This window comes from Helicoverpa armigera, chromosome 28, assembly GCF_030705265.1.
Source record: "Helicoverpa armigera isolate CAAS_96S chromosome 28, ASM3070526v1, whole genome shotgun sequence".
Taxonomy (NCBI): Eukaryota; Metazoa; Arthropoda; class Insecta; order Lepidoptera; family Noctuidae; genus Helicoverpa; species Helicoverpa armigera.
The window spans coordinates 638,172-663,096 of NC_087147.1; the positions used below are offsets into that span (position 1 = coordinate 638,172).

A 24,925-nucleotide genomic window follows, 5' to 3' on the forward strand; every position below is an offset into this window, starting at 1 on the left:
CGTGTGCGAGACATCGAGGCGAGCACCCCTCTCAGTCCAACTGTCACCCTTCTCTTGTATTTTTGCTTTTGTATTTCTTAAATTAATTCCTCGAAGTTAGAAAAAAGTTGTGCGATGTAGTTCCTACAGGATGCGGCTGAAACCGTTGACAGAAGCAAGTGTATCTAGGTACATACTCCATTGGCGTGAGTTTCTTAACAAACGTAAATTAAGCAATGTCATTTTTCCTTTTTATATATTTTGAGATGATTTTATATAATATTTTGAGAACTTATTCGCTATTTTATCTAAACGTGTATTTTCGCAAACCTAAACCTACGTCAGTAGAAAATTATAACTCCTTAATGAACTGTTGTTCCAAATTCGCGAAACACAAACCGTAACAGAACCAAACGACTAAAATAAAACCAACATATGTATGTATATATGTAAATAGCGAAATTTCAGCAAAGTTAACAAGGACGCGTGATTGATTGTAGTAATTAGCGAGGTCCCAGAGCTATTCATTAACTTCGTACTGGTGGCGCCATCTGACGGCACAGATTGTTAACTAATTCAATAATGTTACTATTTTATCTTCATTATTTAATTTTTGTGGATAGAGAAATGAAATCGATGAATTATAGATAGCTTAGACCTTGTTAATAGTTTTACCTGAAATCAATCATGTCTGAAGTACATTACCTGTACATGATGAGGACAAGTTAAATTCATAAAAGCACAATATTTCTATTTTATTTGACATCTAGGGTAACTAAAGTCGCTAGCAGTTTTACTAGTTTCAACTAAGAACTTCGCTGCGCACCCGGATAAATAAGTAGTAGCCTACAACCTTCCTCGATAAATGGGCTATCCACCAATATATGGCATTTTTAAATTGGCCCATTAGTTCCCCAGATTAGCGCGTTCAAGCAATCATTAAACAAACAAACTTTTCAGCTTTATAATTATAAGAAAATAATAAACAGAATAACTAGCCGATTCCCTCATTTTGCATCAATAGTTTTGTTCAGTTATTTTAAGCCCTTACTACGTCTAAATCTTCATCCTACTTCCCAACCAACCAAAGCAACCAAGTTGGTGAACCAAATAACAACGCCGCAAGCCCATAAGCACCATATCTTTATGTTGAGTCGACATGAAACCTTATTATAATGTCACCTTCGAACTAATGCCCATAATTATACTTTCGCAAAACTTTGTTTAATACTGGGTTAGTGAACTGTTGTCTTTTGGCTATTAGAATATGGTAATTATGACTTAAACTAACATATAATTTTAAGAAATTATTTGATGAATGAACTTATGACTTTTTTTAGATACGGTTGCTTCTAGTCATAGAGGGTTTTAGGATTAAAAAAAAGTCCCAATATCTAGCCAAATCATATTTATAAGGACTGTTTACTCTAAGGAGATCTATCAGCTGCACAGGACATATCATAGAGCGCATTTGCTTGGACACAGGTGCACTCACTATTCCTTCACTCTCACCGACATTTACGTGCTCTCAAAATGTTCACCATTCATTTCTTCAGCTGCATAATATTAGTATACATAAAAAGCACATCCTTAAGTATGGTGCTATCAAAGTCTAAGACATTGATATAACCAAGTTCTACACACTTATATTAACCAAAACAGCCCTACATTTGACACCGTTACACAAAGTATATTAAGGCAGTCGCCGGCCGCGAATTCACGGCGGCTACCAAGGACGAGTCCTTGGGTCAGTTTCCTCAAAACTGGCTTATCGCTCCATCTCGTGTCATGGACGAGGGTACGCACTTCCCGCAGTCGGTTTACTGCTATATCACATTACGTGTGTGTGGAATTAAATGAAACTACTTTTGATGCTTCAAATCCTTTGTTCTTAAGCTTCAAGGAGTGTTTAACGGCCTTTCCAATATTCTATATGTACTTACCTGTTGCTCTGCTTACTAGAAAGGAATTAAACGTTATTGGAATGGGGATATTGTAGACAAAATGCTATCTTTTGTAAGCGTATCTACACTTAGATAGTTTAATGGAACGGCTATAAGTGGTGCGTTTATACACCACCTATCAGGCTTGGTGATTACTAGGCTGCAAAATGCGTTCAAAATGTAGCAAGCACTTGCTGGAGTTACATACAATAAATTACTTTAAAGGGGCATATATTATAAGGTAACCTATCTGCGTCCAAAATGTGTGGTATGTCCACATATGCGTATATCTAACACAGGAAGTAACGAGATCTTTTACTTGATTCTCTGGCCCAGTTCTTGTGCATAAAAGTGTTTCATATTTTCTCTAATACCCATAAATTAGTTCAAAATTTTCAATCACCTTTCATCAATAGGTACTCATGACTTTTTCAAACACAAAAAGATCCATTTACACAAAAGTAGAACAATTAATAAGCTCCACACTTACCTGACGTGCCATGATAGGAATTAAATCCTCATTTACCTCCTGACCTTCACTCTTGGCTGTCTGCCAAGCCTGGCTTCAAGAGGTGGTCGTGAACTCGATAGCACCACGGAGTAAGGAAAGATGAGAGGAGTTGCCATTACGGAAAATCACCTAAGAAAGTAGCGTGCCAAAATGCGGGGGACGAGGAACGTTACTGTCTTCGTCTTTATACAGCTTCTTTGGGTCCGACTATTTTTTGTAATAGGTACCAAAAACCTTCGATAGATGTCTCAAAAAGAAATAGTTTAAAAAACATGCTTATTGTAACGTTTCTTAGCTAGTCATGTATTGCCATCAGAACTCAAAGCGTGTGCGAAATTTTATCCTAATCGATGGCTGGGAAGTGGGTCAAATAAAAATTCCTAGATTTTCTGACATAGAAGAAGGCGCTTGACCTACCTGGATTATGGCATCTCCCATCTTTCCTTCCTCCATGGTTAGTTCTCATCCGGTTGAAACTTGCTATATCTGGGACTGATGAATGTGTGTCGTTTTTGTTTTAGTTCCTATGTCAACAGTTGTAGCAGTTTGTTGGTAGGCTGTTTGTTGTATGCGTCAACTTAGGGACTTATTAGGTGCATAAACATACAAGATGGTAAATTAAAACAATGGTTTTAGTTCTTATAAAAATGACCAAATAGATCCAGAAACGAAAATTTACGTCCAGAAGTTTAAATCGGTTTCCTCTGTTGTAAATTCAATAAATAAATAAGTCATAATTAATATAATATTTGACCTTTTGCTAGAGTTACAAATATTTTACGTGGAACGATTGACTATCCGACCTCCTCAACTCTTTTGTAAGACACTCAAAACACGGAGGAACCCGTCATGAAAATTGCTAATAGCATTCATAAGGCGCAACGAGCAACACTTTTTAATGAATCACCTTTGTCAATGAAGATTTGTATAAGACAGTTCTGTCTTCTATGTACAAATCTTTTTAGTGGAGTCCACTCATGAGCAAAAGGCTGGCCCATACTTCGGCCAAAGGATATGTATTGCCATCCAGCGTGGCAATGCAGCCAGCCTTTTGGGCACGATGGTTCCCCGCTGACAGCGTTGCGGATGAATATTTTGATACTACTAGACATAGTTTTTTTTGTAAATATGTAGATTTAATATATTGAATTATGAAGAAAGCTGTGAATAAAATTATTATTTTAAAAAATGAAAAATATTTTCTTCGTTCATAAAAATGCTTGCTGCATATGGAAGCAACGACCTCTGCATATAGGCCATATAATTAATCCTAAGTGCATATCAGAAACACGTTTTATGAAGTTTAGTAAAAAACTACGCGTGACCAGTAGCGGCTTGGAATAACAACACTGAGTTATGTTCTAATAGTTAGGGTTGTGGTGTACTACGAGCGAGGCGAATGCTATGCTGAAGATAGTTTCACATTTAAATTATAATCGTCATAGTTGAACATGTGTTTTTTGAACGGATTTTGATGAAATTAGTTATGATCTGACATTGGTACATCAGAATAACATTGGGTTTCTAATTGTTTTTGGCATTTTGTAGAAGAAGCTTTAAACTTATTTAATAAGCTATGAAGCTATCCCGATTTGCTGTATATATCCTGGCATGATTGATGATGATTTCTTGGCAGAGCTTTCTTGCTCCAGTTAATTTCAAATGAAACTCTTGTGGCTTGTGGGAACCATAACTACCTCTATATGTATGTTTGAGTATATAATTAACAAAAGCATCTCAGATTGCAATCATTGGTATTTGTTTTCGCCATTCAAACTTAAGATACCTAAATATCATTTTGTGACATAATTTATACAAATACGCTACTTATTTGTACCTACGCAAAGGAATCTTTAGCGTGCGTTATCAAGTTTTGGAAATGTAACACACATTTAGTAATATACCCCCTTACTTATAAAATCTCTAATCACCTTCTAAGCAACATTTTAACTAATAACTACTTAAAGTCTTAAGTAGTGATTAAATGTTAGTTAAGACATGATTAAGCAACGTTTATAAGTAAGATTTTTCTTAAAGAGCCCTTAAGTATTACTTATATTTAATTCACGTTTATAAGTAAGGCTGATAGATTAGTAATCAAATTCTTATAAAAAAGTCTAATCTTTCAAAAGTAGTCGCAAGCAACAACCTACTTTCCATATGAATCAACATACACACGTACCATACACATCGATAATATTTTTTTTAAAACATAGCTTCGCATATCTTCAACTCCACGCAATCCTAACCACAGAAGTATGTAAACTATTATGTATAGAGCTCGCAGTTAATGCATATAGCAATAACTGGCAGGTTTGTTAATATCAACGTAATTGAACCCAGCGGGTCATTGCTCAGCATTGCAGTTCACTAGTACCTACTTGCATTTTGAAATGCAATTTTCAGAAAATGTTATACTTACCTATGTTTTTTCTCTTACAAAAGTAGATAAGAGTATGACATTTATTTCTCTTTGTTTATACTGAAACATTTTTTTATGTAAAGATTTTAAAGTTATTGAAAACAATAGGTTGATTTTCTTATCAACATGTGAAGTTGTCTTGTTGCGATTTTATAAGGCTAGATGTGTGTGTAGGTATGTGACTAGAGTACATTTCATGCGAATGCATTTTCTTACTCAAGTTCTGGCTTAGCCTACTTGCTTGCCTTTTGGTTTTGTAAACAGGTTAATAATATAAATACCAAAAGGTTTATAGTATAGTCATGAAGATTTTTAACCATTCCACTTGAAAGAATTCATGTTTTGGTTTGGCAAAAGTACTCGTAAACCCATTAAAAATGCTTTTAATTTTTGACTACCAACACGAATCTATAATTTGACTCCTAAATAGCTAGAAGATATAATTGCCGATTAGCCAGCCATATGAATAATGCATGAAAACTAAATAACTTGCTACCATTCTGACAGTTTATTAAAAATACAGTTTTCTTCACGCAAATGTATTTATAGCCGCTGAAGTTTTTCAATACTTACCTACATGATTTGCAAAATAAATAAATTGTTTTTATTCGAGTCATGCTTAGTGTTAGTAACTTAGTTAAGTTTGCTTTTAACTGTTTGTAAATTGTAGTGTGTAATAAATTATTATATTTTATTACGTACAATATGCTGCGTTGTAAGTATGTTTAAAATTAGGTCCTGAAAAAGTACCTAATGGTTTTATTTTTAAATACTATAATGTTACGAAATGCTTTTTATGGAAAACTACCCGATTTTACTCGCGTTTTGTCTGTACCGGGATAAAATATAGCCTTTGTTACTCGAAGTGAAACTTTCCAACAGGGAAAGACTTTTTCAAATTGTTTCAGTAGTTTCGGAGGGAACAAACAGACAAACAAAAATGGGTTTCCTTTTTATTAAGTATATTAGTATAGATGAAATTGCAATAGAGATCACCTTTTAACAATCAAACTTACTAAAAAGCGTGAATCTCGTTGCTATAAATAAATACTCTAAAGAAATAACAATTACGCCAATTCTCAATTATTGAATGTTGAGCCATCTAATTGAATAATTGTTTTTAAATGCAACAATAACGTTACAAGGGCACATCACAGTCACTATATATATTATAGAATTCCATGTCGAAATACTTTTAATTTGATGAGCATTCACCAAAACTACTTTTTCCCTTTTTATACGTGGGAAATCATCACATGACCCCTCTTGATGTGGGTGCGTGCAGCGTGAGGGAGTGTCAGACTCTTACTGACTAAACCCACCATGTTTCTTCTGGAGCCCTGTGAGTACCAGGGCCGCGGAAACTTTTATGTAAAGTTAAAAGTAGTCTACATATGTCCTATCTCAGGCTCTAGAAGTCTAGACTATGTGTGTACCATACTTTTAAATCGGTCCCATAGTTTTAGTGCAAAAGTCAGATCAGTCAGACAGATAGACAGTCAGAGAGTTACATAATATGCATATAAAATTTTATTTGTTGTTTAAGTAATTTTCTACAATAACAATTAATATAAGCTATAGGTAGGTACCTTTGAACTATGAAACTGTGTTATTGTATCTATTATACTAGCTTTTCCTCGCGGTTTCACTCTTTCATTTATCTCGCTAATGACTTGCTGTTAAAAAATAATCTCCAGTTTGGGTATTAGAAAGATAATATTTTATAGAAAATCTAGAACAGAAAGTTCAAGATGTAGGTATGAGTGTAAAATCGATCCAGTATTTCTTAATATTAACGCGTTTAAACAAACAAACAAACTCATCAACTTTACAAACAAACATGTTGAAAGTAAAAAGTCTAAGTTCATCACTCTCAGACAATCTCTTCATAACCTTGACACCCACGTCACGACCGGAGCTATTATAATTATTTATTACTGAACTCACAAATAGGCCTACTCATCTACTCGTACTGATGTGTGGGATTGCGTTGCAACAATACCTCTTATGTAATGACTCATCTTTAACTAACTGAATTCATTAATAAAATTGTTTAAGTACAGATGCCAGCAGGTCAACCTACCGGAATCTGTCCGGGTAACTGGGTTGAGGAGTTCAGACAGGGCAGTCGCTCCTTGTAAATCACTGGTACTCAGCTGAATCCGGTTAGACTGGAAGCCGACCCCAACATAGTTGGGAAAAAGGCTCGGAGGATGATGATGTAGTTTTTCTAACAGTACACTTTACACAATTTTAGTATCAACTTTATTTATAAACTTCGCTTGTAAGTTTTTGTACAAGGATTTATTTTTAATCTAAATATTAATTGAAATAGCCTTGGCTACTAAGTCCAACATAAAACAAACTATATTTAGATTAACTCCTTCACTTGGCTGATTACAATATTATAAACACGGAATATATTATATTTTTCATTGTTTTATTTCAATGTTATATATTCACGAAAATGTCAAAAGTTATTTTAGCAAAATAATTTAACGTGGAAACTGATAACTTCAATAGTTCTGAATATTTAAATTGAGTGTAACTAAAATAAGTATGAGGTTAAATAAATCGCTCATTTGTAATTATTCAAAAGTAGCCAAAATCAAAATCTTAAATCGTTTATTCTGAAAAACAGCACTTTTCGAACGTGAAAAACGTGCACCCTTCACCACATTCTATAGATATGTTATTATTAAGATGTGGCGCCCCTCATATTTTCTATTTCTGCTTACGTTTAACCAACCTTTGCTTAACACAGTGATACTCAAAAAACCCTTTCTTTAATTCCAGGCAAAAATGTCACCCTAAAAAAATGGCGCTGAAACTAAAATACAAGGACGAACACGGGGTAGTTCACATCAACATGAGCCCCACGCCTTCCAGCCCCAAGACCCAGCCCGACGACCTCACAGGCCCCAAGTTCGACACCATCAACAACAGATTCGGACAGTACGATCTCTTCGGGGGCAAGTACGACGTCGATTCGGGGGGGGAAACCCCCCGTTCACTCTTCCGAAGCCGCTACAACTCTATCGAGGAGGAGCTAGCCAACACTCCATACGCATTCACTACCGAACGCTCGCTTCGACTCAACAGCGCGAACAAACTAGACATTACTATAAACCGCGACGATAATTCTCCCTCAAAAGATATTCAAGACGATCGATTTTTTAAACGGAAATTGAGTTTGGAATACGATGAATCGTTATTCGGGCCGCAAATCGATTTTAAAGTGAACGAGAGTGGTGCGCCGGCGTTTACGGTGACTCAGTTGATTCATGCCCAGGATCGGTACTTCGACTTGTCGGGGAGACAGTCTGCGAGTCCTGGGCTGGTGGCGGATGTGTCAGTGCCGAGGCGGGAGGATGAGGCGTTCACAGTGCTGTCTGCTGAAGTGAAGTGTGCGCAGGAACCTGTTGCTGCTGCTAAACCGTGAGTAGTTTTGTTTTTTTGGTAGTTTTTGGTAAAAGTTTTGTGGTTTTTGGTGATTACGAAAATAAGGTTTTTGCTCGGATTTTTTTTAAGACATCTTGCTGCGAAATAAAAATACGCTACATAAGTAAATTACTTAATTAAGCAAAAAATACTAGACCACTTCATGAAATTATTTAGATAATTACAAAACTTTAGAAAGGTGTTTAATTTATTTTCGTTATTTATTTAGCACAAACTGTACATTCTTTCAACGTAAACTAAATCATTTAATGAAACTCATAACTAAAAAATGTGTTAAGTTCCCAAATAAATAAACAAATACTTATGTAGCAAAATTATGTAATATCTACAGCAAAATGGTAAATTATAACCATCTATCTAAATCTTAGACTATGACCGCAGTTTTTACATACACAGTTGCGATAGTTACACGTAATATACCAAAAAACTGCGATAATTACGTAAACAGCAAAAAAACTAAAATTACAGTGTAGGCTTTGTGTAATTGTTTATTGAAATTACTCTGTAGGTTTGTTACGGAATATTATATTATATACTTACGTTTTTATTTTTGGTAACATGACTCGACAGAAAACGTAAATTAAAACAAAATCAAAAATAATTTAAGAATGGTCATATCAAAAATATATGTACGTGGTCATTAATAAAAAATAGTATACTAAAAATGCTATGTAGATTTTGAAATCCTGCTTTACATATTTGTATAGTTTCTCATTGTTTATGTTATAGCAATGATAAAGTGTGTGAAGAAATACATAACATTACATGAACTTAGGTAACTATGGTAATTTGACTTGTTTTATTGCCGAAAAGAGAACAGATAATTGCACTAGCCTGTTTTTAATTTATTTACCAAAATCTACCTATGGCGTATATGTATGTTTTTTTATTTTATTTTGAGAACTAGGCACCTGCACTAGTATTTAACATAAATACATAAATTAAGTATCAAAATCCATATCGTATATTATAATAACTAGGCCCCTAAGTCAGACCTCCAATTAATAAAAATATGAATATGTTTTTTTTTGAAGAACTAACTTTCACAATCGTTTCCTCACGGGTCCCGAGGGAATTAATTCTGCACCTGAAAAAGTTAGCTACTTATAGCCTTTATCTATCGATGAGATATCGTACAAAACACTTTTGAATTGGACCAGCAGTGTCTAAGATTAGCACGTTCAAAGAAACAAACGAATTCTTCAGCTTCAATTCCCCTCAGGAAACAACAATAATTAGGTAAAACCAATAAACAAATCTTTTCACTTATACATACTTAACGCCAGCCATAAATATACACTCATAGGAGATCAGACGTTCCGTATTTAGAGCACAACAAATGAACAGACAACACAAGGGAACTTTTTGTTAATCACTATAAATATCTTTCAATAGGGATGCACTAAAATTACACTCAAACCGTTTTGTTTTTGTTTGAAATCTATCTTTGTTCAAAGGTGTCGTTGTCAGTTGACTTTTAACTTTTTTTTTTATTTTTTATTTCTTATACTTTATTGTTGGAGTCTTTATAATTTATTAGCCAATAATTCTGGCTAATAAATTATAAAGGCTGGCCTATACTTCGGTCAAAGGATATGCAGCCTTTTGGGCACGATCCCAGCTGACAGCGATGCGGATGAATATTTTGATACTTAGTTTTAATATTTCCCTATAATAAGATTTTTACTTTTTACTTTGAGTCCTGTTACCAAAAGTTTATAGTTACAAATAATGATAAGTAATCTAAAAGTAACTAAGAACTTGTTAAAGATACATTTTGTAGAATAAATATTAAAAGCAACTAAACAGTAAAAGTAAGTAAATAAACATACTCTTCAGATTTATAATCTACTAGCTGTTTCCCGTGTTTTCACTACTGTCCCGCGGGAACTCCTGCCCGTATCGGGATAACATATAGCATATGATACTCGGGTAGGGTGTAGCTTCCCAATAGTGAAAGATTTTTTCAAATCGCTGCTGTGGTAACGGAGCCTTTTAGGATACAAACAACAATAGAAATGTTTCCACCGATTGATTAATCATGAAGTCTCTATGTTTTTAACGCAGTAATAATAATAAAAAAACTCAGAAACTGAAGGTCCGGATAGCTTACTTATCCAGGAAGTCTATGGGCTATTTTTTGTCTTCCTACTCGAAGTAGTTTCCACGGGACGTGGCTGAAACCGAGTGCGGATGGTAGTATTAGAATGAGCTGTAAAGGTTATGTGTTAAAATTAGATAATGTAATTGTTAGTAAACATGATAAGTACAAAATGTGTAACTGTTTATAGTTAACACAATAGTTTCATAATATTGTTGACACCTTATTGTTCTTGTTTTGTAATCCTTGTTTTGATTGGTAAACATATTTAGCTGTCCGGGTAGACCGATCATAAGGTTAAGCAACGTTTCTTCTTTCCAGCCATAACACCAGCAAATGGTGAAAGGTTTTAGGGATGCTGTCTTTTTGTAATTTTGGGAAAAGAGAGAAGAAAAAGTGCTAATCTAATTAGTCTAGTTTCAATTAACGACTTTGATATTGACTTTGCTTGGCGTTGTTGGACCTAATGAGTTTCTCTATGTTTTGTATGATGCGTTAAATTGGTGGGTCCCGGCTGTAATTCGAACATCTTTAGCAGTCGTTACGAGTAATATGGGTTGAAGAGATAGAGCAGTCGCTCCTTGTAAAACACTGGTGCTCAGCTGCATCTTCTTAGACTGGAAACCGACTCCAACATAGTTGGGAAAAGGCTGAAAGATGATGATAGAAAATACTTTCTATTAGGTTACAACATGAAGACGGTAACAAGAAGTATATTTCGATATAATCCTAATAAATAACTGATAGTTAACTGATTAGAGATAACTGTTAGTACGCGTAAAGAATGCCAGTGTTCACGGGAGCGTGGAGTTAGTTAATATCTTTATTGCAATCGTGTAACTACGTTAACTTTGACTAAGAAATGGTTGTACTCACGTGTTGGCAGTTTAAAAGTAACTTGACTTGTTACTTAAGGTAGTAGAAGTTTGGACACAATACAGTTGTCTAGCTACAACCATAACTATTTTGTAATCTGTTAGAAGTTTCTTAAGTAAAATGGAGATAAGTAGCATTCTTTTGAATCATATTGGTAGTCTTTACGGGTAGTCACAATCCAGAAAATCTGACAACCTTGCCCGAGTAATTTAGTTTAGGAGGTCAGATAGGCCGTCGCTCCATGTCGCCAACTGCATCGAGTTCGACCATGTAAGCCGAAACAAAAATTGTCGTAAAAATTGCTAGGCAGATGATGATATTGTCGACTACTTTCTCAATGACATCACTGACTCTAAAATCGATCCTAGAACCTCCACTTTACTTACTACGATTGTAACCAGTAAGCCCAAAGTTCAAATGACAAGAGCTACCTGGGAACAACACCAAAATCAAGCCCAAAAACACTTACCTAGAGAACTTAACCCACAAAATCCCCAAAGTTACAACTTACATAACATCGTATACTCTAACAGCACTAACTTAACCGTCGGAAGTGAACCAAACGAGTTAAGTAACAAAAACTAACGGATGATCATTGTTTGATGACAATTGCCTACAAGCAAGATTCGTGATGGTATAAATTAGGGAAAACCGACTTCCTTTTGTGTCTTACTTAATTTTTTGCTTGCTTGGTACCTTTGGGCAGTATTAACTTGATTGTTTTAAGTGATATACATATCTTAATAACTATCTCTTTTGTTTTTTGCTTTTTGGTAATTAAGGTTGTTAGTGAAATGCTGCGGGGAAAATATATGTAATACTTGATACGTACAAAAACTGAGTAGTATGAAAAAATAATGACACTGTTATGCAAGATGGTAGAGCACTGTTGATAATTCTTTGAAAGTCAATTCAAAGAACCTTTTGCACCCTTTTGATCCTATCAAGATTAAAGTTATTCTCCTTAGTAACCATGACCTTATTATCTATTCCACGCGGATCCACCTGCGTCCCGAGAGGACTAATTCCCGCACCCGGATAAAAGTACCTACTTAAACAATGTCTTTCTGATGATGATGATTTCTGATGACGAGGCTATGGTCTAGTCCCAATGCAGTAGTTTAGTCGAGACAGTTTCTTGTCTTCATATATTATTAAATTTATCATAATTAGCTATCTATGATTCTGGTAATTCTAGCAGGTCAATGTTTTTCTTAACATCCCACATGGACCCCACATTTACTTATAAAACTACATACAATATTAAATGGTCCGCTTTACACTAAACTGGTATCGCCTTTTGCAGCATAATGTCAGTGCCAATATCCTTATACTGTTGGTATTAATATGCGAGACAGTAATGTATGTCTGTGTGTGTGTGTGTGTGTTAAAGAGTTTTGATAAATGCAGGCTTATGTCATCGTTTGAGGGTTAAACACTTTTAAATAATAACTGCCTGGCTTCTGACTAGGTTTCATCTGCTTGACGAGGTGAAATACTTTCCGTAATCTGGTTAAAAAGTACCTAACCTGAGGTTTATTATTGTGCTATCTATGCTGGAACTTTACTGGCAAAATTCATCAAAAGCAATTCGGTGGATTTTGCGTGTAATGAATTAAACATCCGTATCAAACGTGAATCGACCATAAACTTAATAAAAGCATTTTTTTATATTTGCTTGCATTTTTATCTATGGTCATATTAGTCATATTATTTTCCGGGTTGCCCATCCGAAAAATATAACAAGGCTGAAAAGGTGAGATAGGCAGTGGCTCCATGAGGCACACTGGTACTCAGCTGCATCCGATTAGACTGAAAGACGACCCAAACATAGTTGAGAAAACGCTAGACAGATACTTCGAGAAAAAGTCAGCTTGTTTACCATTGAAAATTCAATCATACTTGCAATGTCACATTGCGCTGAAAATATTCTTAAGTTTATATTTACTTTAGTCTACCTTCCTCATTGTTTATTTCCGTAACAAAAACTCCTGCATAATAAATGTCCATTGAAATATTGAAACAAGTAAAAACTAATGTTTATTAGCGACAAATAGAGCACAAACCTATTGGATGACCTTTTCTATTGTTTGTGTATTTCCTGAAAGATTTACCGCAAAATCAGACTTGTCAATGATATTTCTTTCATCTGTAATGAGCGGGTATTATGTCAGTGTGTTTTTTGCCGTAGAGGAAATATTGAAAAGGCTGACGTCTATAAATGCTTCTACAATCAACCGTTTCAGTAATGTAAAATCTTTTTCCGCGATTACTGGCCGCAGCAACAGCTTAACCTAACATTAAATACCAATGGGATTGTTTGCTTGTTTTAATTTTGCGGAAATCTGCATGCACAGATTCAGATGTAATTACTTATGGAAATAGGTAGGATTCTGAAGACGATTATGACCCGTAAGTAGTTATAACTGTTTATCCGGGTGCATAAAGATGGTAGCTCGTTTCAGTTACTGGATGAAAATTAGGGAACACAGCTAGTACACACTATAACAGTTGTTGGGCAGTTTGTTGCGCCACTTCTTCTTCCCAGCAAACTCACATAGGAATTGGTGAATGGAGGGCGTTCTGGGGGCAGTCATATGTTTATGACGTCCGAAAAGAGCTGTAATTTGAATAAATGTTTCTGAGTTTGAGTTTGACAACAAACCACAAGAATTATTAAATAAAAAAAATACAAATAATTTATACCTAACCGCATTTTAATAACTTTAATCATATGACTATGTAAAAACCAAGGCTTTTCGTCACAAAAAGCGGTGACAGACCGTCACTGACTTGTGACATAATCAAGGTTGGAAGATTGGCTGCTTTGTTTCATGGTAGGTACCTAATACTTGGAATCATGAGTACCAGGTTTCGTTCGTGTATTAAACAGTGTTATTCGGAAGGGTCGTAGGCAAAAAAGTGGGTAAATGGGGCTGATACATTTGTCATACACACGTAAACTTACCTTTTACGTTTTCTAGACAACGGTGAACTTTAACTGAAGTAGGTACCTACCTAGTTTTACTTTGCCCTGCCAATAAATTGAATGCAATTATCATCATAACCCATCAGTTTGTTCTTCATAAATAGGACCTGATCAAATCTTGGAAACCGTGTAAACTAGCTAATTGGCTAGTTAAGAACAGAAGTGATCCAAGTAACATTTTTGACAAAATGGAGCTAAGTCGAATTTTGGGACTTTTGAGTATGAAGTGAGGTTGTGCAAAAGTAATCCAAGTGCTATTCAGTACTTTTTCAAACAAACTCTTTTATGTTACGTTTCTGTATTTCAACAAATATTTAAATATAAACACAATTATATCAATTTTTTTATCAAAATTGCATTTACTAAACACTAAAACAGCTATGAAAGTTTGAGTTATGTTTATATCTATCAAATAACAAACATATTTTAAATCATGTGCTCAACATAATTATGATATTCATAAAAACGTATTTCTGTGAATATCTCAACTTTTAAAAAATGCTACTTGGATTACTTCTGTTCTTACCTAGCCAATTAATAAAATCCATTACCACTACAAATGAATGAAGCTGCAAATAGAATAGATCTTTTTTATTCAGAAAACTTTGAAATTATACATTGTGAATCTAAAATTAGAACTAAAATGATTAAATTTTACAATATTTTATTTAACATTTCCTTTAAAATGGCAATATATACAAGATTTTTACGGAAATGACAAAAAACAAGACTACGTTGTTTTGATTACTTGTCTGATGAACACAAAGATATCTTAGTTTACTTCCTCGACACGTTCCTGCGTAGTTTCCTATCTAGTGGTGTATCAGTAGTCATTATAATATGTGTTTCCCTTTCATACATATATTTCCACTACTAGCTATTCCCTGAAGTTCCACTTGCTTCCCGTATCAGCTTGCTTTAGACTATCTGTGTACCAAACAATTTTAATGGGTTCAGTAGTTCTAGCATGAAAGCCCGACAAACAGAATAACTTTCTCATGTAAAGTTGCTAAAGGTTTTCCGGGTAACTGGGTAGAGAACGTCAGATAGGCAGTTGCTCCTTGTAAAACACTGGTACTCAGCTGCATACGGTTAGACTGGAAGCCGACCCTAACTTAGTTGGGAAAAGTCTAAACAGATGATGAGTTACTAAAGGATTATATGCTATTTGAATGCGTCACCCTCCATATCTATCATTTTCCCCCAAATTAAACATTTTCAAAGAATTTTTCGGCACCAAAACCTTTAACTAGATCAACGATTTCAGACCAAGGTTGAGCTAATTATTTCTTTGTGGCACATCGTGTACAGGTGTATATGTAAATATTAGATAGCCTTACTGATTGTAAGGAAAGGTGTGCTAATGTGACAACTAAAGAAAGAAAGAAATGCCGGCTTTTCACGGGTTTTATTTATGTGTGTTGGGGTGTCGGGTGTATTATTTGTAAAGTTTCTTTTATTTATACTCTTCAGTATGTCGTAAGGATATGTTCAACAAAACAGCATCAAGCTTTTGACAATCATTGTTGCTTTAGTTGACATAATCCTTGGGATTGTTGAACCGCATTGAATACTAACATTATTTGCTACATCAATTTATACAATTACAAAAAAATACTATGTTGCTAGTATGTAAGAATGTAATGTCGAGAGTACGCCAAAATTGTTAGCGAACAAAAAAAATGTACCTACTTATGCTTCGGCGCGAGTCCACTGCTAATAGTGCTAATAAAATCATAGATTACTTAATAAATGAAACGTTGGTGCACAAGGGTTGCAGTTTCGCGGACAATTTATTTTTGTACGGCACACAATATGTCACTGTTTGCTACGAGTAGACTAGAAGAAACTTTTGTGTTCGTCACAGTGCCGCACTCGGTGGCACCTCCTATAGGTTTAACCAACAGCATAGTAATAATATCTTACTTCAAGATCGAATTTAGCCTTAACAAACCAGACTTTACTATTACATGATATTCTCCAATCAATGTTGATAAAGCTAACTTCAAACTTACACGGTCCGTCTCACAGACCACGGTCTACTGCATACAGTTTTTATATTCACCTTGAAACACCTTGCTTAAACTATTTACAATAAACTAATCTATTATATGGCTTGTTTTGTTGTGTCTTTGATTCATCCTTTTGTTGGATTCAAGATAGCCCTTGATGGCATGACAGTTTAAAGTCAAAGGCTGCATACAAGTACATTGAAAAATATCAACGTAAAAAACTTGGGACATCAATTTAGAGATTATGTAAAAATTATAGTTTGCCACCTACATGATAATCAATAATATTTGTTTGATAAACAAAATACTAGCTGTTTTCCGCGGTTTCTCCTGCGTCCCGTGGGAATTTTTTCCTATACCTACCTTTGAAAGGAACAAGGAGAAAGGAGCCTTTGGGGTGCCTACATATAAACAAACAAAAAAGATTTCTTCCTTATTTCATTAGGACCTGGAGAAATATAAATTGGAATATAGACACGTGTTTTCCAAAAGGAAAAACTATAGCTTTTAAAATTAAGTATGACAGAAAGTGTGAAAGAAATGCATTTGCAACCATGTTAAAAGTGCAGCATAAATACCTAACAAACCATAACAGTAAGAAACGCCTTTGTAGAACAAACTTTACTTCACATAAAAAGCGCTATTCTAAGTTAATTCTCAGACACCGCTAAACGCCCACAATATTACCAAAATCGTATGCGCCTTATAAGTTTTACAGAACACGAGTAACCTATCTCTGGCCTTCCTAGCAAAAGGTTATTCACATCAAAATCAAATTGAAGTGTGTTTGTGATTTCAGATTTCTACGAATTTGGTAGCTTTTTCACGCATGGTTAAATTCGTTACTTCGTGAATGTCAATAACATGTTTGTTACTTTGATCCCGTTCTATTTTAGACATTGACAAATCGTTCTTAGAGGTAAAATGCATAAAAACGCTTGGGCTCTATTTTTTTTTTATACATCTTCTTCTACTTATCGAGTGAGCTGCAGGCTTAAGACCCGATAAGCCCTAGTATCAGAGATGCCTCAAGTCCACCAGACGATCTCTGATGTGTATTTCGTTATATAAGTTCGCTTAACATTTGTAAACGACGGATACACGTAGTTATTTTTGCATATTCGCTTTTTTAACTCATCTTTACCACTTACTTAATCACTTCTCATCCATTAAGATCTCCATTTACATTATTTTCTTCAAGACATCTTTTAGTATTTCCTCGTGCCCAATCCACAGCCGAACACTACCTCAAAATCAAAATAAACGATGCTCTCCTTTTATGCTCTGCCACAATTACGTCACGATAAACATCACAGTTTCCGTCTTCCTTACGCAAACGTGCGCGAGCGCATATTGTAGTCTAAATGTAATATTAAGAGTAGCCGCACACCGCAAACTTTTAGTCGGCCGATAGTTTGTTTGGGCTCATAGATCATTATGAAGATGAATGGTAGGAAACGCACATTATAAAGATCAGGTATTTAGCCGGTATCAGGCTAACCGAAAACTTTGATTGGAATCAAGAATATAATATAGATTTATTAATTTGTAAACATGTGTAAGTAACATAGACACACAGGCATACAAGATCTTATAGTGGCATATAAATTTTGGTAATTTTACAATGATAGATTATTAATGATAGATATATGTGTTTAAATGACTATTAAAAATGAAAAATTGTGTGGTCAATTATACTTTATTTTGTCAAGATGGTTTTGTAATCTGTCAAGATGTTCTTTAAACAAAAATGTCTGCCAAACATTGGGTCAATCGGCCGACTGTTTAGTCTTCAGTTTGCAGATACTCTTAATGTAATATGTCTGTATGTAGATCACTGTTGATACAATAAAGAGTCATTATTGTATTATTGCGCGATTTTGTATTAAATCTGTATCTTTTCTTGAGAAATTTTACGTCGGGATGTTACGGTTGTCGGTTTTTGATAATCTTTCTTTTATTATTGTTTTTTCTTTGTAGTTTTGTAACGTTGGTGTGACAGGTAATCTTTTGGCGATTATATTTAGCTGGAATTGAATACAAAAAGACGGATTTGTCAGAAACCCGTTTTTCCAAAAACGGTAGTCGGGGTTTTGATAAATACTTATGGCCAATGGCCACGGTAGTTTGATGTCGGAGTGTTTTTAATTGACTTCCCTAAAAGGTTATAACTATAATTTGGACATTGACTAACTAATGAGATATAAAAAAATGCATTAACTTATTTCTGTAGTTACTTATTCCTAACATATACCTATTTAAGCTACCTATGTGTTCCATTGTGTCACCGAATTTTAAATCTTTAGGTTAGTTTTTTTTGTTGTATTTTAATAGGTGTACATAATAAAGAGTATATCTATCTATCTAGCTAGATATGTGTCTTTATTATCGAACCGTAAATAAAATACAAAACACTAGCCGTTTTCCCGCGGTTTTACCCGCGTCCCGTGGGATCTACTGCCCGCACCGGGATAAAATATAGCCTATGTTACTCGCAGATAATATAGCTTTCTAATGGTGAAAGAATATTTAAAATCGGTCCAGTAGTTTTTGAGTTTATCCATTACAACCAAACAAACAAACAAAGTTTTCCTCTTTATAATATTAGTATAGATTGAGAAAAATATACTTCTATTCGTCATACTCAGGTCAAAGCCGTTCTAAACTAGGTTTTCCAATTAATTTAATTAAAACTCAAAGACGACTGAACCAAAAACATTGACTTTGACATAAATACCGTTAGTTACGTACTATTGTGATGTTTTACGTAACTCTGTAACGTTCAGTAATTGATACGGAAGACTTTTTCAATTAAATTGTATAATAGAGCTGGCTTTTGTGTGTAGGTACGAACATATGTATGTACCTACTATGTATGTATGGTTTTTTTAAATAGTTCGGTTTGTTGTTTACGTGAATCGTCGGTTTTGGGTGAATATAGGGGAAAATTGTGGTGGTAGAAGCCATCTAACACCTTTTCAACGACTGCAACGTTTAAAAAAAGGAATTCTGTATGCAATGAAAAAAAAAACTGATTAAAATATGCATTTTAACTTCACTTTAACCATCAATACTGGTGGTCATAGACCGGCTATTAATTTGATAGAACATTCTCTACCATTGGGCTACAATTGTGTAACAAGCAGAACAAAACAAAATATTTATTCAATCAAAACAATTTACAGTTCTCACATAACTTTGCAATTGTGAAGTTAACCATTTCACGCATCACGAATGTGCTGCAGTTTTTTCTACTAACTATTGTGAAATCTACTTCTGAAAAGCTTCTCGACAACATCTATAAGACAAATGCACAATGAGTCAAAAGGCAAACCTTCAGAATTGCATGCGATATTATTTGGCGCGAACTCTAAACCATGTACATTTCATCAGTTCTCAATTTCTTAAGCAACTGCCTTATTCCAATTGCAAGCAATAGTAATTAAACAATCAAAGGTACCATATCAATTGATTACACAAATAACCACCAGTTACCAGTTAACCAAACATATAGAACCGTTTAACTTTTTACTAAACATTAACTATCACGTACTGGTTTGTTCATAGATTGCTTCTAAAAAAACTTAGTAAAAAAACCTTACTGTACCAAGTTACGTCACATCTTTTGTTGTATTTTTGTTACTAAACGACAACTATGTTGGTATATAAAAAGGTTGCATTGTCATTTCAACTTGATATGATTGCAGAAACTATTTATAAGTTGGTAAACCTGTATATGATTTACTAGAAATATGTATCTCTCGGTTTCACCCATGTCCTGAACTATTGCCCGTACCGGGATAAAATATAGCCTATGTTATTTGGGAAGAGTGTAGCTTTCCAACAGTGAAATATTTTTTAAATTCGGTTCAGTAGTTTAGGAACAACCAATCAAAATATGTAGACTAGCTTTTTCCTTTGGCTTCCTCAGAGTCCTGAGGGATTTATTTCAAAGATAGGATACTACTAACTAAACTATACTAACAAACGAGTTAGTTGTGTCTTATCTAAATCGGTTCAACCATTTCAGCGTGGAAGTGTAACAAAAAAGTTCAAGTTAATATTTCTCATGAATTCCTCTATCTACAGAAAGAAAAAAACGATTCCAATCGATATTGTAATAACTACCAGCTTTTCACTTTCAGTAGTCGCTAGCTAACAGGTCTTCAACCTACTCCAATAGTCCACGGCTAGGCCAATGCCTCTAATAGGCAGTTACAATCTGTTTAATTAGAACCCATCATGGCCGCCGTCCGCCATTACTGTCACAACTGTCAATTTTCGCGGGAAACCAACTGTCACAAGGTGTCATTATTATTGATATTGGCTTGGATGTGAATGTAGTTAAGTTACTAATGGATGATATGCAAAACTCATAGTGTACTTATTGATAACATCACATATTACTATAATAGTTAGTAATACTAGCTATTTCTCACGATTTCACTAAGATTCTAGAAGTACGCTCTCTGAAAATGTCTGCTTGTTTGTTTGTATCCCAAAGGCTTCGAAGGTACTGAACCGATTTGAACATTTTTTTCACAGTTGCGAAGCTACATTATCCCTGAGTAACATAGGCTATATTTTGCCTAAGGACGAACAGAAGTTCCCACTGGACACGACTGCAACCGCGGGAAAACAGCAACTTATTTATTCTTTGACCATGATTTTTTAAAACTTAATTTTCTCCTTATTAAAATATCCTGATAGTCCTTCTTAAAAGGTATATCAACATTTCCGCACTTCCAATACAGCTTCTTCAAAGCAAGAATTTAATAATAGTAAAAGAATTTCAATGATTGAATACAATTACGACAGGCAAATTAACCGGGTTCGACAATTAACTTTAAAACTATTATCCAGCTATTCTAATAACCAGACATTTTAGCTTGTAAACAAGCAATTTAGTCATAACACCAGACACCAATAAACTTTAAGAATTACATTTTTTCTTAACAAAAACAAGCATTATTTATTTGTTACACCTGCTAACTAGATTTGGGGTTCTGCAGTGAAATTATAAAAACTCTAAACCAGTTAAGTGTGAATATCTTACTTTTAAACTAGCATGCTCCCTCGACTGCAGCAGAGCTAACCATTAGATTAGTAGTCAAAAAAATGAAAAACTTTTCGATTATATATGTATTTATAAACAAAATATATATAAACCTACAACTTCTATCAAAACAAATGATGTTTTGACCGGTTCTTACTAAATAACACACATAGAGCATTTTTTTTCCTTATTTTTGTAAAACCAACTTCGGATAAGCAAAGCTTCTTGTCAAGATTTATACGACTATGAGCACGAAATCAAATGGTTAACTTCAGAATTGCAAAGTTATGTAGCTCGAACTATACTATATTTCAGATTTAAAGTTATTAAAAAATAAAACAAATAATACATACGTCATACACTTTATAATCCCAAACCACCCCTCTCACGCTTAGCCAGCATTTCGTAGATATGTTAAGCTAATTAAGTTAATTACGCGTTGAGTTAGAAAGCGGAATGCGCCACTATTTCTGGCTGTACGTAACCGCGATCAGAATGTGCTCAAAATGCTTGTATCACGGCTGTAATCTTTAAGGAGGTAAGCAGAAATGGTCATCATGTATTTAAGAAGTTATCACTGTAGACTGCAAAAGTAAAGCGGAAATTCTTAGATGTAAATCTGTAATTTTTCCCAATCAACATTGAAACTTTTATTTTAGTGATAAAATAGAAAATCTTTTAAAGAAATACTTAATGTTTGTACAATTATTTTATTCCTCTTTGACGAAAAAACTAGTGATAGGATTTTTGATAGCCTATACATCAGAATAATATAGGTACTGGGATAGTTTATTTTGTACGCATATTCTTTGCAAAATAAACGATTTGATTTGAACTTTTTATCCATGTGCGGGAAGAAATTTCCTCGGTAGGTAGGTCGCTGGCAGCAGGTATTGTTATTCAATAGCTTAACTGACCCACTCATTATTTAGACAGCCCGATTGCAGGTAGAAATAAACTATTATTCAGCTGCATCCTATTAGCCTGGAAGTCGGTTAATTGGCGAAAAAATAATAACACCTAACGAACAAACCTACTTCATATTTCATTCATAAAAAATATACTTTCATTAACATAGGTATGCATAGTTTACTGAACCAATCACCACACAAGTGCAGACTAAACAGTTGGCCGACAGTTGTCCCAATAGCTGGCATTTTTTTAAAAGAAAATCTTGATTCCAATTAAAATTTCCAGTCGGTCTGATACTTACCGACTAAATACTGATCTTTGTAATGTGCGTACCTACTACCATTCATCTTCATACTGATTTATTAGCCCAAACAAACTATCGGCCGACTAAAAGTTTGCAGTGTGGTGGCACTCTAACCAGTAAACCTCAATAGAAATAATGGTTTAGCAGTTATTTGCTGATCCTGTAATTTTGTGCAAATTGAATGATTGACGCAATTTGTGGTCAGTCTACTATAGGATCCTGATAAGCCTGATTGGACATCAAATTAGTGGAGTACAGGAGTTAATCAAGTTTTGAAGTATTTAACTATCAATTAAATAAAAATACATATTGATAAAAATTGCTAATATCTTAAAAACGGCTGATTTGATTTTGGTGAACCATATCTAAGGAACACTGGAGCACCACAGCTTTCATCTAAACAAAACGCATCCAAATCAGGTCAGCCTTTTGTACCGCGGTGCCACAAATAGACACACACAGTTTTTAAATTATCAATTTAAGCTATTGCGATCAAAAAAGGGTATATAAATATATTTTTATCTATCATTCATTGATGCCCACTCTTTTCAATCAATACTTATTGATTGCTCCCATTTAAACAAAAAAGTGTAATTACCTAAGCCGTAATAACTAATCTAATTATTCATAACTAATCGGAAATGAATCGTTAACAATTAAAATTACGGTATATCATAATCGAAGATAAATTGTTAATTTCATGCTTGAGTTATTATTGAAGCATAAGGATACATTAAATTAGGTAATATCCACACGAATGAAGTTATAGTAAGCTATTAGTAATATTAGTAGGCCGACAACTAGACATGAACCAAAGTAACCATGGAGTTTCTTGCCCGTTCTTCTCCATAGGAAGCTACTTTTGGAATGGGCAACTAGAATCAAACCTATTTGTGTTTTTGACGGTTATATGTAAGTGCTTTCAAATGCCTAAATGAAATAAATAATTTGACATTGACCTAGCTGTTCCCTGTGGTTTCACTCATATTCTGAGGGAACCAAATCGTATGAGTGAATAGCTTATAGCTTTCCTCAATAAAATGGGCTACCTAACCCTAAAAGGATCTTAGTTTTCAGAGAATATCATGTCCAAGTAAACAAAGTCTTCAGCTGTAGGTTGTATAATGTAAGCATAAAATATATCGATGATTGATTGATTGATGACAATATAGTAATGTTTCGATCACATGTTTTGATATTTATAATAATACTAGATCCCGAGATAATTGCTTCCCGTAGCCGAATGGTCACTTAATAATATATAGCAAATTTACGTCGAGCTGTTCAGACCAATCAAGTTCTGTTTATGATCAATTCTAGTTCTAGTTTAAGTTTTAGAGTAAAAGGTATACATACAACTCTTTCTCTTTATAATATTAGTATCTATCTTTATAATATTAGTATACACTCATGAGATCATCTCTCCAAGCTTGAGAGACAGGTGCCTCCCACACCACATAGACAGTGCGACCTACAGATGCATCGCTAAACTTAAATAGTAACACCTACAGCTTATTATTGTAAAGTGTTGCAATAGCAAACAATTGGCTTTGGTTGAAGAGTTTTGTAAAAATCATTTCAGAAATTGACATGATTAATTTGTGCGATTTATTTATTTCATATTTTGTTTAATTTCATTTGAAAAGGTCACGGCTTGTTTGTCTACAAAGGTTTACTCATAAAATACTGTGTAAGATGGGAAGGATTTAAACGTCGTAAAGTGTAATACCGTAATAATAGGTACGGTTCAAAAGTCATAATGAATTACGCTTTGAATATGATATTGTTTTTAAAGTTGTCTCGTTGTTATAAAATTCTCTTAATATCACTATAAAAATAGTACCTAAACGATTACACAGTCTTTCTAATAATTTATTTATCAATCCAAATTAAACCATATTACCCATTTCAATCAAAAATTACACTACAAATAAAGCCAAAACCAATCAAAAAGACTAAACAGAATTAAAAACCGCTTCTTTCGGCATCTTCCCACATAAAGATAGCAATCTAACGCCTTTACAATTTACAATATATCTACATGATTCACACTGTTGCGAAATTTGTACGGAACCTCGGCTCGTCCCACTATTCTCCTACGGAACTCCGATTCTATTGTTCTTGATGCACGTAAATTGCAGTTGTGTAATGCATGTCATTAGTGAATGAGATGTGCTAATGTGGGTGCAGTGATTAGGTTACTTTGGCCTTCGATTACCTACTTATAGTACTGATACTTGTATAGTACCTACCTAATATAAAAAAGAAAAAACAATTTTTTGTTGGTACACTAAAGGTCCGAAACTTCTGAACCGATCAGAAATTCTCTCGCTGTTTTTTGGAAAGCTACACTCTTCC

General features: G+C 34.3%; 1 protein-coding gene across 1 annotated transcript in view; it reads left to right on the top strand.

The window, feature by feature from the left end:
* Positions 1 to 24,925, top strand: part of LOC110383199 (protein stum) — a 61,298-nt gene that overhangs the window by 8,202 nt on the left and 28,171 nt on the right. Inside the window, exon 2 of the mRNA XM_049851703.2 lies at positions 7,652 to 8,293. Within this exon, the coding sequence (XP_049707660.2) occupies positions 7,674 to 8,293 (620 nt within the window). The 5' untranslated portion in view covers positions 7,652 to 7,673. The remainder of the gene's footprint in view (positions 1 to 7,651; positions 8,294 to 24,925) is intronic.